Raw genomic sequence first — 20,118 nt, 5'->3', positions numbered from 1 at the left:
ATTGAGATGAACGATGGACTGGAGATGGCTGCTTGCTGACTCACCCCTGCATTCCTATAGGCTCATGCATCACCTGCCTGTCAGGGAGATGGTACAGGCTATAGGCAGACGGGCAAGCAGGCAGGCAGGCAAAGCCCTTCCCTCCTCATTTCCTCTCCTCTCCTTCTATTCATCCATCCATTCTTCTCCACCCACCCAGCTTCCTCCTCTTTCCCGCTGCTCCCTCGTTCAGCCCGTCTCCCTCCCTGTCCTCTGCCATCTCTTCCCCTTTCCATCTCAGTCCCTAGTTTCAGGAAACTAGGCGCGCTCAACAAACTTGCATTGAAACAGAACCATTTCAGTAGAGAGACTGTAACCCATGTGGCTAATTGGCAGAGAAATGGCAATTACAGACTCCTGTGTCCCTCAGTCTTCCTCTCTTGGATATTGTTATTATCACTTAGCAGGGCTTATATAACTGCTCAGTCTTTGTTCTGTCTTATTTATAGAAGCTCTATATTTGCCAAGTGAATAATGATATTCCATAGTGTGCATGGGTAAACACCAGACCAGCCAGCTAGTGTTGGCTCATTGATTTGATTGGTTACATCCACCATGCGAACAGAATTGCCATAAGAGGAGTGTGCAGGAAAACAGTGTGGACTGCTCAGTGTAAATGCAAGACTTGCAATCGCAGAACTGATGTCTGCTATTAGTATGGCAGTGAATTGAACATACATCTACGAGCAAAGGGATAGATAATATGAAAAACCCTCACGTAAGTGGGAGAGACAGAGAAAAGAGAGCAGGGGAGATGGGAAGATGGGAGAGGGAAGGAAAGGAAGAGAAAGGAAAGGAAAGGAAAAGCAGAGGGGATAGCTTGCGTAACTGGTAGCAGGGGAAAATATGTGAAGGCAGACAAAAAGAGGTCTTCTCGCTCTATGGAGAGAGCTGGAGAAGCCCACTGGACCAGTAGGAGGGCGTGTGCATACCAGTGCTGCAGTCAGGGCATCAATTTTGTATAGGAAATGGCTGTAGAGGCAGCGCGGCAACGTCAGCTGTGGAGCACTTAGGCCAAGCGCGCCTCTTTCTCTCTCCCCCCTGTAACCACGAGCTGAGGGGAGGAGGGTTCCGCCTTCTCTGTGCGATGGGGGGGAAGCGAGTGCTGGCAGCAGAAGCATGTCTGCCTCCGACTCGAGCGCTACAGGACTCATCTGTAACAAGGTACGCTGTTGATGCTCCCTTTTTATGTCTCTCTTTGCAGTTGACTCCATTTTCTTGTCTCTTCATCCATTCTTATCTGTCTGTCTTTGTTTTCTATCTGCTCTAAGCCATCCTTACCTCTCTCTATCACTCTCTCCCTCGCTCTATCATCTCCCCTGGCACCTTTTTCCCCCTCAGTCTCTGTGTCTTGCTCGCTCGCTCGCTCTCTCTGTCTCTCTCTCCTAAATGTTATCATGCCCCACCTCTTCTCAGTAGAAGTCTATTCTTGTGCACACACTGTCAGCATCAACCTCACCTCACCTCTCCCCTCCCTCTCTCCTTTTCATCCTCTTCTGACATATGGGGGCAATTTTGTCTATCCGTCTCACCTCTGTGTGCTTGGTAGCCCTGTACTTTGGGCTGGGACCTCAGTGACAGGTACATCTGTTGAATGAATACTGTGTGGTTTGATTTGTGTGTGTGTGTGTGTGTGTGTGTGTGTGTGTGTGTGTTTCTGTATTGATCTCTTCCCCTCTCTGTCGCGGTGTCTTTTCTAGCTTCAAACATTATAGTTGAAGTATGGGTCAAAAACAGTCTTAAAAATACTATTAGAGAGCCAAAATAATTGGAGTTGACCTGTTGGGATATTATAAGCTTCATCATCTTCATCAACTCATGCCATCTTATGGACTGTCATGACTGCCATTCAGAACAGAGAGTAAAATTTTAGAAATGAATAGATGTCTAAAGCAATGGCATATTTTATGAATGTGTAGATCTGCTCTCAGTCATACATGTCTTGTTCTGTTTTTGTTTATGTTGAGGTGGTGGTGGTGGGGGGGGGGTTGCTGTTGTTTTGATATTGGTGTCTATACTGTTTTGCTGTCTGCCTTGTCAATTATGCAACCAAATTGATTTCACGCTGTTTAAAAGGTCGTTAAACCATTTACATTTAACCATGAATATAGAATATGCAACTGGCCAATTTGAAACTGGTGCCTTAATTGAAATTATCCACCAGTCATTATGGGTAATGCTTTGGGAAATACACTGCTGAGCTAAAACATTATGACCACTTGCCGCCAAAACAATGCCGACCCACCGAGGCATGGGCTCTACAAGACCCCTAAAGGTGTCCCCTGGTATCTGGCACCAAAACATTAGCAGCAGATCCTTCAGGTCCTGTAAGTTGCGAAGTGGAGCCGCCATGGATCAGACTTGTTTTTCCAGCACATCCTACAGATGTTCAATCGGATTGAGATCTGGAGAATTTGGAGGCCAGGGCAACACCTTGAACACTTCATCATGTTCCTCAAACCATTCCCGAACAATGTGTGCAGTGTGCAGCCAGCGTCATCAGGGAATACTGTTGCCATGAAGGGGTGTACTTAGTCTGCAACAATGTTTAGGTAGGTGGCACATGCCAAATTGATGTCCACATGACGTTTCCCTGCAGAACATTTCCCAGTGCATCAACACCCCCCCCCCCGGCTTGTCGTCTTCCAACAGTGCATCCTGGTGCCATCCCTTCCCCAGGTAAATGGTACAAACATACACGGCCATCTACATGATCTCAAAGAAAACAGGCATCATCGGACCAGGCCAACTTCTTCCATTGCGTCAAGGTCCAGTACCCACACTCACGTGCCCATTGTAGGCGCTTTTGATGGTGGACAGGGTTCATCATGGGCACTCTGACCGGTCTGTGGCTACGCAGCCCCATACGCAGCAGGGTGCAATGCACTGTGTTGTGACACATTTCTCCCGTGACCATTATTAACATTTTCTGTGACTTGTGCGACAGTAGACCTTCTGTTAGTTCGGACCAGATGGAATAGCCCTCGTTGCCTTTGTACATCGATGAGCCTTGGGCGCCCAACACAGAGTCTCCGGTTTGTGGTTTATCCCTCCTTGGACCACTGTCGGTAGGTACTCACCACTGCTGACCAGGAGTATCCCATAAGCCTTGCCGTTTCAGAGATGCTCTGACTCAGTCGTCTGGCCATAACAATTTGGCCATTGTCAAAGTCTCTCAGGTCTTTTCTCCTATATCCAACACATTGACTACAAGAACTGATTGTTCACTTACCATCTAATCTACCCAGACCCGTTGACATGTGCCCTTGTTTGGAGATGATCAACGTTATTCGGTTGACCTGTGGGTGGTCATAATGTTTTGGCTAGTCATCTGATGAGACATCGGTTGGAGCTTTTATTTCAAAGACCAACGGAAAAGACAAGTTGACTGTAATGTGCAGGGTTCCCTCTGCTGCTGAGATTCTGCAACTGCAATTATACGTTCGTCTCATTTTTTTTTCATTTCGTGGAAGAGTTTCAGTATGGGAGTCAAGATTTCTTTTTCTTTGCTTGATGCTAATCACTCTGTGAGAATATCTATCTATTATTGCTACCAGACTTAAAAGCCAGTATATTGATTTGCAAATATAAAAGGTTAGGAGAGTAAGCTGTCAACCTAACCCAACATGGTGGATTTAATGCCTCATGATATCACATTGCCTTATTGATCTTCGTGTATATACAGCACCAGCGGCTTTGGGGTTATTTAACTATATTCAACTCCTCAGTCCTCACAGTCTACTGCTGTCGAATAATGGCTTTACTTAGACTATAAACTAGCATTTCTCTGTGGTTTTTATATGAACAATGACTGTTAATGTTGGTGCTGAAGTCTGGATTGGCTCCTAAATCTATAAATTTCAGATGTTTGTAAAAGATTTGGTCAGTCCATTGGAAACAGGCTCTTTCTATAATCTTGTAATCCCTTAATATCTAAACTATAGATCTAATTCAATTCCCTTCCACATCCTCGAAATACATGTAAAAATTGCTCTCTTTCTTAGCTGACAAATGTTTGTACCAAACCTCAAAAGACAAGTTTCAGCATTAAAACTATTTTCAGTCCCATAAATTAACTAGCAAACAATTAAGTCCCATAAATGTTGCCCCAGCAAGTAACAACAGTGCAACAGCATTTCAGCGTAGGATACCTTACTACAAGTGAATATTTTTCCTTTGCAAGAAAACACATTTGAAAAGGTTTTCATGTTACAGTAACTCAAATTAAAGATTTATGAAAGAATGAACGAATTACTATTTTTTTGCTGATCAAACAAATACATATAATACTGCACTGCATTCATTGCATACATTAAAAATCGCCGAGGATGAATAACATAATAAAGCCTAAAGGCTTGTTTCCATTGTGGTCCTCTAGTATAACACTTAAACAACAAGAAGAGAGCAAGTGAACAATACAATCAACATATAACTAGCAGGCGACAGAGTAGCTATGTCGACATGCTCATGTTTTCTTGGTCACAAAATTTAGAATTAAAAGTGAATATGCTACATGTTTACTTTTTGACCAGTTCTTTAATGCCACTTTAAATGTGCCCTGTGAAACACTCAATTTCAGATTTGTGGGCAGATTAGAGAAATGTGTTTTTGCCCATTAGGCTATTGAATTGAAAAGGTATGAAGTCTGTCAAGCTACCTCGTCTGAGTAGTGAGAAATATTTAAGTACTTTGGCAGCATATTTTTAACAATTATGTAAGTGAGCAGCATAAATGGTTCTTCAAAGAAAGTTGAATTAGTTCATCTGGACACAACGTTTATTGAGAGAAATGTTTCATCGCTCATAAGTGACCTCTTCAGTCTCAGCTGACTGCAGGTATCACCACCCTTATAAACAATACAGTGGCATAACAACCGAAACCAATGATCAGATTCATATGCAAATTTGGGTGTAACCATTAAGTACAGTTTCAGTGGCCATGTGTACTATTCACAGAGGATTTGGGAATGTTTGCAATCGCAGCATTGTAAGATGGCGACAGACGTACTCTTAGCCCCCCTGTTCAGGGACGGTCGTTCTCTCTTCACATAGATGGCCTCTTTGACTCCCCGTTCAAACCACTGTTCCTTCCTATCAAAGATGTGCACATCCTCATCCTTGAAAGAGTGGCCACTGGCCTGTAGATGGGTGTAGACTGCAGTCCTGGCCTGATGCGTTAGCGCTTCTGTGTTGTGCCAAGAGTACATCTGTCACCAACTTACAATGCTGTGATTGCAAAGATTCCCAAATCCTCTGTGAATAGTACACATGGCCACTGAAACTCTAGTTACTGGTCACGCCTATTTGCATATGAAACTGATCATTGGTTTTTGTCATTATGCAACTGTATTGTTTATAAAGGTGGGGATACCTGCAGTCAGTTGAGACTGAAGAGGTCACTTAGATGAGCGATGAAACGTTTCTGTCAATAAACGTTGTGTCCAGATGAACTGATTAAACTTTCTTTGATTTTCTTACCTGGATTAGTGAGCATGCATAAAGACATAAATGGTTCTTTTGTCCATCGTCAACCAGTAAAAGGTTACTGTTTGAAATATGTTCATTTATCTGTTCTTGTATTTGAATGACAGTAATCATCTCATATTACTTTTTTTGGCACAGTAATCAAGCCCTCATTACTCATTTTCTTAAAATGTGTTTCTTCTTTACAACCTGATGATGCCATTGATGTTGACTGAATCTGTGGTGTGAAATGCCAGGTTTTCTGCAAAGCTGTCTTAGAAATCTCTGCAAGTTTTGCACCATTTAAAAGGCCAGACTGGAGAGCGGGGAGACTTCAAGGATTTTTTTTTTCTCAGCCTCGCTCCCCATTGGGACTACATGCAGGCTTAATCAGAGTTGTGCGATGATGGGGCGCGGGACTATGAGAAACAGACATTGAAAAGAATGAGGCAGTGAGAATGGCATTTGGGGGAAAGCGGGGGGGGGGGTATTCTGCATTTCCAATCTTGTGTACGAGTCCCTCTACTGCTGCCTGTCCCCTACCAAGGTCTCACATTCCATCATGGGTTTGTTTTGAAAGTGCCGGGGACAACGACGGGTTCGACGTGTTCACACCTTTTTTCAGTGGTCCATATACTGCCGATAGATGTAAACAGCATCCCTTTAAGGATCGCCTTTAAAAGCTGCTTGCGCATTTTAGGTGTGTTACGATGCTACACTGTTGTCCAGCTTACATGGATAACATAATACATCATGGTATTTGCGTATTTTACTGAAGTGTTTTGAAATTCACTGTCATGTAAAACAATAAAAAGTTTATGAAAGCCACATAACTGACATCTATAAGTTATGTTTGTCAAGCACACTACCTATGCACGTTTTCCAAAATGCTGAGACCGTGTTAGACCTAGGGCTATCACTACTCCAAGCCATATTGCTGCCCATTAGAAACAAGTAATGTTGACGTCAGTACCACATCAACAAGGTTGTTACTGGTAGAGCTGGCATCCATCGTCAGCCCCCAAACACGCTGCCATTAGACTAGTGCTGCACGATTAACCTAATCGCAATCGCGACGTCAGTCTGTGCAATTATATAACTGCAAAAGACTGCGATTTAATTAAATAATAAAGTGAGTGTGTGTGTGTGTGAAAGTCTGTTTGTATGCAGTCTGCATATCTACGCCCATAATTAAGAGATGACCAATTAGTCTGTTTAGGCAGTGAAGCGTGTGCCGTCTACGGTCACATGACTATCCGGTGTGCCGTTTACAGACCAGAAAGAAGGACAAAATGGATGCCGCTGACAACGAGCAGGTTAATGCTGATGAACTGGTGACAAAAATGCAACCTCCATTATATGGCCATATTTTGGATTCAAGCTCAGCGATACTGAGCAGGAAAAGGTAATGTGTAAAACATACACACTGAAAGTCGCTACACGTCGAGGCAACACGGCAAATTTGTATATGTATAAATTTATTTTATTATATCGCATTGTTGTTAACAATAATCGCAATATGACTTTTTCACCAACTCGTGCAGCACTACATTAGACACCGATAGCCAAGTGCAATACAGTCCCTCGACTAGACAAAGGATATCCCTGAGGCGAATGCTAGCAAAGGACAGTAAAGGTTTGGGCTACCAAAATTACCCATGTAGTTACTTATTCTATTCCTGCTGTATGCCAATATGAAAATCGGCCTTGCTGTACACATCGGTCAGTGGCTGTACACAAAATAGCCTAATACTTTTTTTAGTGGTGTATCAGGGCTGCCTGTAATACGCAACCAGTTTGGCTAACGTTCTATCTAGCACCAGCTACTTCCTGCTGCCAACTACCGCCTGTAATACCCAAGTTTAGCTAGCATAGCTAACTAGCATTAAAATAGCCCAAGACGTTGTGGGCAAATACACATCGATCCTAACTAACAGCAAAGCTTATTAATAAACCGGTCTCACCGTCATATGGTCCACTAAAAATTATCCATGTAGTACAGTGTCCATAGTTATTTTCATAGTTAGTTGTTTGACTACTTTCCAAAAGCGGTGCGGTTTCCAGTGGCAAGCGAGAGCTCGCTTACAAGGCCCTCCAGGGATTTAGCGGATCAAAAATTAACTTTGGCTAACGTTAGCTAACCCCGCTGCTCTCCGACACTAATTAATTTCATTTACGTCAAATTACAAGTAAGCTGATTTTCAAAGGACGTGTTGGTAAAAAAAGGACGTGTTGGTAAACAATCTAACTGCTTGTACATCGAAAGGAAAATAAAAAAAAATCCCCGTTAAGGTTCCATTGAACTTCAATTTGAATTTTTCGCGCGCTGCATAGAGCCACTCAGAATCTGTTCCTTCCTTTCATTTTGATTGCGGCGGGCAACTTGCAACACTGCAAACAAATGTCGCTCTATCGTTACCGCCCTGGGGGGTTCGTGTCTATAAACTAAAGTGACATTATTGCGTCGTAAATAAAGAGTGCACGGCAGCAACGTACGTTTTTCGATTTAGATTTACCGATCAGTATACATCTATCAGATCATCTCTTAATGACATGATATATGTACCAACGTAATCTCATTCATTATTAAGTTCAGCTGACTAAAGGCTTTCAAAAAGTGATGGGGATGAGATGGGCCACCACAAAAAGTGGTAGGGACATGTCCCCAGCGTTAAGTGACGCCTATGCGCCCCGTGATGGCTGTGAAGAGATTGACAGAATGAGGGTGGTGCTGCTCCCACTTCCCTGTCGTAGAGACAGAGCATGGAGCGAGAAGCAATACATTACTTATTATCACACAGTACAGTACTCATCATTGATTGAGCAGCTGATCTCAAATGACTGTGGAGGTCTTTAACGCCCGGACTGTCTTTATTACACTTTGTGTTCATGTTGGATTCACACCTCTAAATAAAGCGTGCTGTGTCCTGTCACTAATTTGAGATGTTTCAGGAAATGTTTTCTTTAACATAAATCGTCACTGTGTGTGTAGCGTAAGGGATGTGAGATGAAGGCATTACAATTGAGAGAAATGTGTGCTGACAACACAGAGATGTTGTACACTGGACACATCCAATGTATACAGTTTTTCAGAGCATCAGCCCCTCCACCCTCTGGCAGCAGTAAAAAGAGGCTACATGCTTTGATTGGGCTTTGTTTCTTCCGGTGGTACAATATTTAGACTCCAGTCCCCCTTTGGTAGGCTTTGATATTTAAATGATACCCACACACTGCACTGGATGCAGCCAAATAATTTTCATGGGGCCGGGAAAAAAGCAAAGAGGGAGGAGAGGAGGGAAAGAAGAAGACAGGTGAAAGAAAAAAAACAGTTAAAGGAGGTTGATTTTATGGAGCTATTTTTGGCAGTCTTATGTGGGTGCGTCTGTCTGGCAAGTAAAAAGTCTTCCAGCTCAGCACCCGGCTGGAAGTGACTGGAGCCACCAGGGAACTAGAGGCTGCTGAGTTAGGGACCATTCTGGGCTCAGGGTCTGATGAGGTGAGCTCCATGTGTGAGGATATATTGGTGTGAAAGTATACATGCGATGAAGTGGCTCAATTCAAATGACAAAAGCAGGTTTTGCATCTTCGTGTGTGCATGCCCACGTGCAGGTGCAGACGGTGTAGGAACTAGGAACAGGTGCAGGTGCAGGTGCATATGTGTGTGTGTGTGTGTGTGTGTGTGTGTGTGTGTGTGTGTGTGTGTGTGTGTGTGTGTGTGTGTGTGTTGTGTTTATGCTTGTGCATACCTCACTGGGGTAAGAAGAAGAGGGGTTTGTCAGCTGCATGTGATTTTTTTGGTATTTGTTTTAAATAGAGCTTTGTCATTCCTAAACACACCAGTGGTTCTCCCATATCAGTCAATTACACAGTTCAATATAGAGTAGATAAGATGCAGTGAAAGCATATTTATAACTTCTTTGAGATTTTTTAAAGCAGATGTCATTTCTGTCACTGCTTATCTGTCGTGTCCTAATTTTGACCCTAGGTATCAAGCATTTGCGAAAAAAATCAACTGGGATTGAAATAATTTAAATTATCTTGGAAAACTTGCCAATTTATTGTTTAAAGATATGTGAGATTTTAAGAGTCAATATTAAGACTATTTGATATGCTGATCTGGACATTCTTTGCAGTGTGAACAATATAACCTGTGATACAAACAAAAGGACAAGGTGGGATTTGCTTTTCTTTTTTTCTGGTCAATGCATCATCAGCAGTTGTCCTAACATCCACAGGAGGCCTCCTGAACAAGATTTGCCTTGGTTGAGTAAATAGACAGACAGTAGGGCTATTTTGGCTGGTACATGGTGTTGTCGTGCTTGTGCACATGCTCCCATGACAGCTCTGGTTTGGAAAGCAACAGAAACTGCCTGTCCAAGCCGCCCCGGTCACACGGCCTCAGCAAAGGACAGTCAGGTTTGGTTGCAGGTCACACAAGGGGAGAGTCATGATTGAGACAGAGAGCATGGGTGAATGAAATGTGGCTGGATTTTAGTGGTGTATCAGGGCTATTTGTTATATGGTGGTTATATGGAAGTTGTTTGTTATTGGCAAACTGTAAGGAAGTAGTGACATGTTTTTTGAGGGCTCAAGGTCTCTGCTGAAGTGCACTGACTTTCTTCTGCTTAATGTTTTTTTATGTAAAAGTTTTCCCTCTCCTCTCCTCTCTTCCTTTCCGCCCCTCAGGGTTCAGCCGATTCCTACACAAGTCGACCCTCGGATTCCGACCTGTCCCTGGAGGAGGACCAGGAGGCGTCTCGGCGTGAAGCCGAGCGCCAGGCTCAGCTACAGCTGGAGAGAGCCAAGGTCAGACTCCCAGGGTTAAAGGTCATGGCGTGTCCCTTGATTCACCTCTTTCATGCATTGCTGTAACTACTGTATAAAAAGGTGTCACATTGGCTTAGTAGTTAGCTTTGCTGCCTCAAAGCAGTAGGGTCCTAGGTACGATCCCCAGAATTTGCATGTTCTGTTTGCATTCGTGTGGATTTTCCTCTAGGTACTCCAGCTACCTCCCACTGTCATAAGACATGCTAGGTAGCGGAATTGGAGACTCTTATTGTCTCAGAAGTGTGAGTGATTTTATGTTTGTTGGCCATGCAATGGACTGGCGACCTGATCAGGTCATCTTTCTGTCAGGCCGTCTCCTGTCCAGTATCAGCTGGGATAGGCTTCATGACCCTGAGCTGGATTAAGTGGGTATAGTGAATGAATAGACCAAGCATCTTAAAAATACATACATACATATATTCACACATACATATAGATCTGGTTTCACAGATGCATTGAGTGCATTTATTTCTCAGTTGATATTTCCATTGTAAAGAAGTAGATGTTGTTTTGCTATGTCTGTGTGTCGGTCTTCCAATATGAATATATATATATATATATATATATATATATATATATATATATATATATATATATATATAGTCATGTTCCTTCCTTTGTCAACAGTCTAAACCAGTGGCATTTGCAGTGAAAACCAATGTGAGTTACTGTGGGGCCCTTGATGAAGATTGTCCAGTCCAAGGGGCAGCTATTAACTTTGAAACCAAAGACTTTCTACACATAAAAGAGGTAAGGGGTGTCCAGCATTGTGCCAAAGTTGAGCCAGATCATCACATCGATATCAAAGATTGAACCATGAAATCTGATCGGCGGTGATCCACTCCATAGCTTGATGTCTCGCTGAATGTTTTTCCTCCTGTTCAAATCAGAGTGATTGATTTGGCTAAAGGACAATGTTGTGTTCGTTTGTCATGTGCAGAAATTCAACAATGACTGGTGGATTGGGCGGCTGGTGAAGGAAGGGGCTGACATCACCTTCATTCCCAGCCCAGTCAAACTGGAGGCTATGAGGATAAAACAAGAACAGAAACAAGCAGCAAGGTCAGAGGCTACATGAGCTCTCACAGATCTCTGTCTCCATCCGCCTGTCTATATCTGCCTATCTGTCTCCATCCGCCTGTGTCTCTCATTCTTCGTCTCTTGCTGTCTCTGGTTCTCTGTCTCGTTCAGTCTCTTTCTCTCTGTCTGTTGTCACTTTCTCAGTCCATCTGTCCATCTCTGTCTCTGTCTGTCTGCCTGTCTATATGTGTGCGCGTGTGTGTGTGTCTGTCTCAGCCTCTCTTTCTCTCCCCCCCCCCCCCAATCACCTGCTATAGTTCCACAGACTGTCCGCCCAGAATACTTTATGGGAAAAAAAAAATGACACAACCAGTTCTTGTTTGTGTGCTGTTCTGTTTTCTGCTCCGTTCCCTCTAAATTGCCCCCTGAGGGGATTCTTCCATAATGAACCCTGACATTGTGTTGCCCCACAGGAAAGCAGGGAATGCTTCTTCTGGTGGCTGGAGATCCACACCACCATCTGCAGGTAAGTGTGAGCAAAGGAGTCCTGCTGCTGTTTCTCTCACCACCTGTTTCTCTCACTTATCCTCGGCATGCAACCACATGGTCAGTTTCTCAGACTTCTACTAAGCCTTTTTCTGGACTAAAATGATTTATTTTGAAGGAAATATCCAGTGTTCTTAGGGATAATAGGTTTGATGCATGTGATTGAAAACAACTAGTATAGTATAAATGCACTAAGACTAGCTTGACTTTAATGTTAAGGTGAGTATAATGCTTCTGTGAGCTGACTAGTGATTCAAAATCAGCACTCACTCTTCTTCTGAATGCTAATGAATGAGTGATCATGCATCATCACCATGCAATGATCATGGCCTCTTGTCTCTCAGCCGAGCTGGTAGATGGCATGCATGCACTCTTTCTTCATGGTATTTGAGGAACCTCTTCAAATCTCAAATGTGGTCCACTAAAGCTAAGACTTCATCTAAACGGTGCAGCTTTCCTCTTATTTTCACTCTCTGTCTTTCTGAATAATTTTTCTCTTGTTTTCAAAAGCCAAACAGAAGCAGAAACAGGTATGTTTGTCATGGTGCCTCTCCCGCTGTATATCAGAGCATGACTTTTAAAGCTTTTTCAAAAACATAGTGGCACTCTTGTAAAATTGTGAAAACTGTAAATCATGGTGTTGCTATAAAATTTGAACATATTGCTCATTCTACCAGTTGCCTAAGTTGGAGGTACACAATAATAAGAGTGTCAGCTGAATGGCTGAAATGTATCTGTGCATATTGTCCCATATCCTAAACCATGTATGTGTGTTTGTGGTCTCTGCAGATGGAGCATGTTCCACCCTATGATGTGGTTCCATCTATGCGTCCAGTGGTACTGGTGGGCCCCTCGCTGAAAGGCTATGAGGTGAGACAACATTAAGTACCGGTCTAAAACCATTATCAGTCAAGTCTGGCTGTGCATAGTCTTGTCCTTACTTTGTCCGAGGCTAGGGTTTGCCTTTTTATGTTTGGCTGGGTGTGTTACTGGCATGGCCAGGACTCGGCTGGTAGATTTTGGTCAAGTCTGGCCTCTTCTTTAATGGTCTGTTATAGACTTGTCCAGCCTAATCAATAGGAAGAAAGCTCCCCTCCATTAGCACTGATAGCGAGTGTCATAAAGCCTTAGCCTGAGGAAATTACAGGGCACACAATAGGATTGGAGACCCACTTTAAGCGATACTGTCCTGAACATTCCTGACATTAGCAACTGTATGTCATACTTATTTATTTTATTTTATTAATTTATTTGACAGGGGCGATACAAAAATACATTGTTACATTTGAATAAAGAGCAATGTATATAGGACTTCAAGCCATACCTCATTTGCAGACCTTGTTCCTAGTTAGGCTTTTGAGAAATAAAACACTAAAAATTTTAGCATACAAAATAGCGTGGCACACATGGAATAAGACACAAAATTATATAATGCACTTTAAACATGAAGTAGATTGGAATTTGTCAGAATCAAATGAATATCCAGATGGATCTGCACAAATGTGTATGATTGAATCGAATGTACCAGTGTTTCACCATTTTCTCTGTGTCTTGCTCTCTCTACAGTGACTGTAGAGGCTGTGTGCCAGGCTGTTTGTTTTGTGTGTGTGTGTGAAATATTCATGCATAGCTCTGGCGATGTGCTTTGGGGATGCTCCAATGGCATACGTCAGCCTTCTTGCTTTTCTCTCTTTTTCCAACTCCCTTGCTCTCTCTTTCTTTCTAGCCCTCTCTTTGTCTTGCTCTCTCTCTCTCTCTCTCTCTCTGTATGTGTGTCTCTTTCTTTCTACCCATCCCACCCCCCCACCACATCAGCCAGTGGGAAAAAAAACACAACTGTTGGCTTTATCCCACATTTCACAAGACATCCATTTTTCAGGCTTGTTTGAAAATAGACCGCTCCACCTCACATTCGTAGTGCGCACTTACTTCCACATGCACATGCACACGCACACGCACGGGCACAGCAGATCTCTACCCATGTCAACCTCTGCAGTGCTCATTTCTATTTAAGACCACTGTCAGATCTGTTTAAATTACACTTCACAAGGAGCAGGGTAGAGAGAACACGTCTCACTGTTCCTCAAGTTTTTTCACTAACAGGCGTACAGTAACCCTGCAGTTTAATGAAATAAGGGCAGCTTTTTTCTGTTTAACATTTGACAGCGACAGAGAGAAACTTTGTATTTGTCAGTAGTTTTCATAATCATTTCCCTGCTGTGATGTTTGCCACATTCCTTGGGTAGTGTAGTGTACTGTCACTTTATTTCTAATGTAATCATTCTAATGTTGGAAATATTGTTGATCATGCCAATAAAGTGCTCAAATGGAAAGTGAATTGAGAGTGAGTTTGTGAATGAGTGTGTGTGTGTGTGTACATAATAATGTTGCTGCATGCATAGGTGTGTACTTCATCACTTAGCAAATCTCTTCTGACCTGCCTCTGCTCCTCCTCCATCTTTTCTGTTTCCTAGGTGACAGACATGATGCAGAAAGCCTTGTTTGACTTCCTCAAGCACAGATTTGACGGCAGGTGAGTACAGTTGCCGTAGCTGTTCTTTACGGTGACAGCACCGCAGCATGGCAACTGCTCTACGGAGAGTCTGTGTATCGCCTTTCATGGTTGATTGGATACATGATAAGGATATATTTTTAGACGGGAGAGAGTGCGAGCTCAGCTCATCTTTGAAATGGAGCAGTTGTGGATGTGATGTGATAAGACACCTCTTCTGTAGGATCTCTATTACACGGGTGACTGCTGATCTGTCGCTGGCCAAGCGCTCTGTGCTGAACAAGAAGGCCATTATGGAGAGGTCCAACACACGTTCCAGTCTGGGTGAGTGGCTGAAAAGTGGCCCTGTGACTTTGTTTAGATACATGAGATCAGATATATTATAGATGCTAGCTCTCATCTTTCTTATAAGACCTGTCTTGATTTTTTTGCATTTCACAATGTTGAATGATAGTTTATACTGATGTTTTTTGCTGCATAGTCTTCCTACTTGTGGTTTTCCCCGCTTTATATCTGTTTTATTAGCTAAATGTTTTGTCATTGGAATTTTTTTCATGTTTCATCAGTTTTTCTATTTCGCTGCTCTTGTTTTGACAGATTGAAAACATGGTTTAAGGAGACCTCTTAGAAATACAGACTTAAGGGGGTCTGGGTGGTATATTGGTCTATTCCGTTGCCTACCAACACGGGGATTGGTGGTTTGAATTCCCGTGTTACCTCCGGCTTGGTCGGGCATCCCTACAGACACAATTGGCCGTGTCTGCGGGTGGGAAGCCGAATGTGGGTATGTGTCCTGGTCGCTGCACTAGCGCCTCCTCTGGTTGGTCGGGGTGCCTGTTCAGGGGGGAGGGGGAACGGGGGGAATAGCGTGATCCTCCCATGCACTACGTCCCTCTGGCGAAACTCCTCACTGTCAGGTGAAAAGATGCGGCTGACGACTCCACATGTATCGGAGGAGGCATGTGGTAGTCTGCAGCCCTCCCCGGATCAGCAGAGGGAGTGGATCAGCAGCTGGGATGGCTCGGAAGAGTGGGGTAATTGGCGAGATACAACTGGGGAGAAAAAAGGGAGACAAATCAAAAAAAATAAGTATCGGCTTATAGCACTTGCTCACCTCCTTACTTAGTCTAAACAGATATATCAACTGAAGTTGGTAACAGCTATTGTACCATTTTTTTATTATCTCCCACTGTGCCTGTTGGGTTGCAGCCGAGGTCCAGAGTGAGATAGAGAGGATCTTTGAGCTGGCCAAGACTCTGCAGCTGGTGGTCCTGGATGCAGATACCATCAACCATCCAGCACAGCTCCTCAAAACCTCGTTGGCTCCCATTATTGTCTACGTCAAAGTCTCTTCACCTAAAGTAAAGCACAGTCGTCATATTGATCCTCGCAAACTGTAAACTAAGAAATAAGGCCAAAATCAATCAAAGATTTGCATACCTGGTTACTTTGTAATTTGTCGAGCCATGTTGCTTTTGTGCACATTATGGCAGTGTGACAAAGTTAAAGCCCCCTTTGAGAAGGACTAACGGAGGATTTTTCTGGTACTTTGTGTATAATTTATTGCACCAAATTATTAGCACAGCACAGCTAGCCAAGTGCCAGTCAGTCAACTCTTCATTTTTGTATCATAACATAGCGGTTCGAGAGTCTTGCAAATTCAATAATTGCCAATGGATTGGCCTTGGTTCATTCACACACAGTCCAGAGGTTTCTTTTCAGTTCTCCGTGTCTGGTTGACCTCACAGGTTCTTCAGAGGCTGATTAAATCTCGAGGGAAGTCACAGAGCAAACACCTCAACGTCCAGATGATGGCAGGGGACAAGTTGGCACAGTGTCCACCTGTAAGCCACTCTGTCTGCATTGACATTGATAACCTACCCTCACATCTTTGAGACGTAGTGCAGAGCCTTGACAATGAGAATATTAAGCATGGAAGGCTACAGTAATCTGGTGGGAAATGTTACTTCTCTGTCTCCTCCCTCATGCTGCTCATCTCTTTGCTTGCTTAGGAGATGTTTGATGTGATTCTGGATGAGAACCAGCTGGAGGATGCATGTGAACACCTGGCCGAGTACCTGGACATATACTGGCGAGCTACTCACCTTCCTGGCTCTGCCCCCTTAAACCCCTTATTGGACCAAAGTGTGGTCACCCCACCCTCAGCTAACTCAAGCCAACAGGTGAGATGAATACACAACCTATGTGTGATTATTTGCATGCACTGTAAGTTGCCTCTTTGGTTTCCAATGCCTGTCTTCATATGCTTACAGTTTTCTGAAACTCAAGAGTTAATTGAATGATCTCTACCACAGACATAGGTGAGAAGGAATTCTTGTTATTTTCTTACTCTCTTCCTGCCATTTCTTTTTCTACTTTGGTACAAAATAGTTATCTTTGCTATAGTTTACTTAGTTACTTATCTATACAAACTATGCCAAATTATAGCTGAGTAGCATGCTAAGATACAGTAAGCTAGTGATCACACCCATCCAGGCTGATATGATCACTCTAAACAGTCAGTGACTGGAAGCAAAGTTGTGGTTTTTGGGTTGTTTTTTTGTTTTTTTCGAATGACCATATAATTAACACGTGCATACTTGTTAAATTAATATAATGTAATGAAAGAGAAAACTTCTCAATTTTGCTCAGTTTAATTGACTGAAAGATGGTCGCCAACTATCTCTTATTGTATAGTGTAACAAAATATCTGCCTCTTCAAACCAATTAAAGAGAAATTTAAAATTACCCTATAGGTTACAGTAATATTGCGTAGTGCTGCCTAACATATATTTTCAATAATGGTAGGCCAAGGCCTAAAAATGGATGAAAGCCAATGGCACTCTTGGCTGTCTGGTGAATTCAGAGACAGATTTTTTTGGAGCAGAGGTGGTGCCCATCTGTATCACGGGATTATAATCCATCCATTATCCAAGCCACTTGTCCCAGTTGGGGTCGTGGGGTCATCCCAGGGCATCCTCAGTGTGGTGTTTGCATGTTCTCCCCGTGTCTGCGTGGGTTTCCTCTGGGTGCTCCAGTTTCCTCCCACAGTCCAAAGACATGTAGGTCAGGTGAATCTGCCATACTAAATTGTCCCTAGCTGTGAATGTGTTGGCCCTGTGCTGGACTGGCAGCCTGTCCATGGTGTCTCCCCGCCTGCCGCCCAATGACTGCTGGGACAGGCTCCAGCATCCCCGTGACCCCGATGGGAGTGTAAAAAAAAACAAAAAATAATAATTAAACATTTTAACATTAGATTTCCTGAATTACCTTGATTTATTTTGTTTCTCATTTCCGATGTCTAAAGAGACCCAAAACGATCACTTTAAGCAGACTGTTTGATCACAGTAAACAGATTATTTAAATAGTGTTAGTATAGTGACTTTTGATGAGTATAAGCGGTTGACCACTATGTAACTTATCTACGGTTGGCTTAATTGTCAAGCTGTTTTCCACTAAAATGTCTCTTCTGCACCCCTGTAGGAGCAACCTGTGCTGTGGGCTGGGGTCATAGTAAGAGGTCATACTGCACAGGGACCAGGGGGCCTCCAGGGGGCAGCAGCAACCCTCCTCTCTGGAAGGCCAGCCACCATCTCCTCTGGCCATACCCTCTCTGGCCCCGTCTGTGGTTCAGAGAAGGGCAGACGGAGACTCTCCTCAGTGAGAATCAGTAGGAGGTAGGTGAGCTGGAGGAGGGAGAAAAAGAGGGAGAGGAGAACGGTCTGACTGACCACCACTGCGGGCGAGGAGATCCCTGCCTCACTGCTGCCCCCCTGGCAAGAGCTCCCTGCTACCACCGGCACGCGACTCAGGGCCGCTTTCTACAGCTGCAAGCCTACTGGAAACATATTCAGAGCAGCAACCCCAGCTACCCGACCAATCACAAGCATGCCAGCGTCCCTCACCCTGACTCGAACCCCTAACCTTAACTCTACCCCCCCACTGTCAGTGAAGGCAACCACCTACCCTAACTGGCAATGTTGAGCCAGCCCATGTGTGTCCAGACACCCAGGGCAGGCCATCCCAGACACAGATGGGCTGGTCCAGCTCTCAGAGTAGACAGATAACACACACTCGCACACACCCTGAAGTCAGTGTATGTTAATGTATAACACTGTAGCATAGCACAGCTATCCTATTACATTATGAGGTGGATCAAAATATGAATGTGAGAACTCTCCTTCTCTATCCCTTATTGAGAGAACCGGCTTTCGCGTCTGACTAGAGACGACAGAAAGTGATGCATCTGTGCAACAACAATTCTTTATGTCTTCCATCACTAAAATTCTCTGTGAGCAGCCATTCCAGTTCAACCAAATATGTGCAAAAAGGCACACTAGCCCATAGTAGAGTCAACACGATGTCAGTTATGTTGGGACACTAGAGGAAAATGATGACCCTTCTCTTCCTTTATTGCTTGCTTTCTTTCCAGCTTGTTCCCCTCTAAACTTGATTGAACCGTGATTTTTATTTATTTTCATTAACTGTAACTATCTACTAAGTTTATATCTTTGCGGTCAGTTTTGCTATCACAAATTCATAGGTAACAGTGATGTGAAACTCATGCATGATGAGCACAAACTTGCACATCAACAGTTAGCATCCATATGTGTCTATATTGTAGCTGTGACTGTACCACTGCTAGGTCCTGTAGGCTAGAATGGGTTCTGGTGTTGATTTGGGCACCAATCCACAGATTTAATTATACTTCGGGTTGGTAACCAATCCTGTGACATGACCATATTCAAGATGCAATCAGCAATAGCTGAAAATATATTTCTAAAATAGTGTGGATATTTTTTCCATCCCCAAGAAAAAGAAAAATCTTTTTGAGCACACAAAAGCAATGCATATAATTAGATATTGCATTTTGCCTCAAATATATTAACAGTGATTCTCATTAGTAAAAATTGTTTATTTTTTAATCAAATGAAATCAGAATTCTTCTCCTCTTTGCCACTAGGGGAACATGATACATCCACTAAACATCCATTGAAGCTCACATCTCCAGAAGAAAAGTTGGATATTGATTTTTGCAATAAGTCATTGATACAAGGAGTTTTTTAATAACCATTCAATGAACACATAGAACAATTTAGTGTAGATTCATCAAACAAAATCTGATTCTTATGTTGTCCAGATAGGATTTTTAAACAGCAATGCACACAATACAGTGCAGATTGATTGCAAAAATTTCCAAAGCACATAGCGCATATAGCTTAATAATCCTAACACGCCACCGTTTCTCAGGTTGCGGAGCATTTTACTACAATTTAGAGGCTGGGAGATATTAGTAGTTCCAAAAACAAAAGTTTGATGAGGAAAATTAGGGCGACACCAAGATCCAGATAGTCAAGAATGTATGCTTGCATGCCTTATCACCACACGGGCCTCCTGTCCCTGGCCATACACATTTCACACAGGTAAGGTTACTGCTTCTAATACACTGTAAGGACTTTACCACAGCCACCATCCCAATCTGCTGTGTCAGTCAGGACGCATATGCACAGAATTGGACTACTCGCACCTTTTTTCCCCCCAAAAAAACCCCTGGTGAAATAGATACAGATTATAACAGAGTGCCTACAGTGACAATAAAAACAGCATTATTGAAGAAGGAACATTTCAGTCATAAGACCTTTGTCATCATAAAACCAATACAAAACGAAAGACATGTATGCAGCAAGCCCTAGGTGAGAAACAACGGGTTAC

The 20,118-nt window shown here is 43.2% G+C and overlaps 1 protein-coding gene across 1 annotated transcript; it reads left to right on the top strand.

Annotated features, from left to right (window-relative positions):
• The first annotated feature begins 1,158 nt into the window (after positions 1 to 1,158).
• Positions 1,159 to 16,709, top strand: cacnb3b (calcium channel, voltage-dependent, beta 3b). The gene is made up of 13 exons (XM_056272889.1): positions 1,159 to 1,203; positions 10,188 to 10,307; positions 10,956 to 11,078; positions 11,269 to 11,390; positions 11,822 to 11,874; positions 12,405 to 12,424; positions 12,684 to 12,764; positions 14,369 to 14,427; positions 14,630 to 14,730; positions 15,616 to 15,767; positions 16,155 to 16,250; positions 16,419 to 16,589; positions 16,680 to 16,709. The coding sequence occupies exons 1-13, from the start codon at positions 1,159 to 1,161 to the stop codon at positions 16,707 to 16,709; spliced, it is 1,173 nt and encodes a 390-aa protein (XP_056128864.1).
• Positions 16,710 to 20,118: the final 3,409 nt, after the last annotated feature.

Source organism: Lampris incognitus, chromosome 2 (assembly GCF_029633865.1).
Source record: "Lampris incognitus isolate fLamInc1 chromosome 2, fLamInc1.hap2, whole genome shotgun sequence".
Lineage (NCBI taxonomy): Eukaryota > Metazoa > Chordata > Actinopteri > Lampriformes > Lampridae > Lampris > Lampris incognitus.
The sequence above is the reverse complement of the archived record's forward strand: the minus strand, read 5'-3'. Positions and strand labels throughout refer to the sequence as shown.

Excerpts from the sequence above, each read along its gene's own strand:
- cacnb3b (XM_056272889.1), top strand. The coding sequence starts at position 1,159 with ATGTCTGCCTCCGACTCGAGCGCTACAGGACTCATCTGTAACAAG. Across the intron at positions 11,391-11,821 it reads GAACAGAAACAAGCAGCAAG|GAAAGCAGGGAATGCTTCTT; the intron begins GTCAGAGGCTAC and ends GTTGCCCCACAG. Across the intron at positions 15,768-16,154 it reads TCAAAGTCTCTTCACCTAAA|GTTCTTCAGAGGCTGATTAA; the intron begins GTAAAGCACAGT and ends TTGACCTCACAG.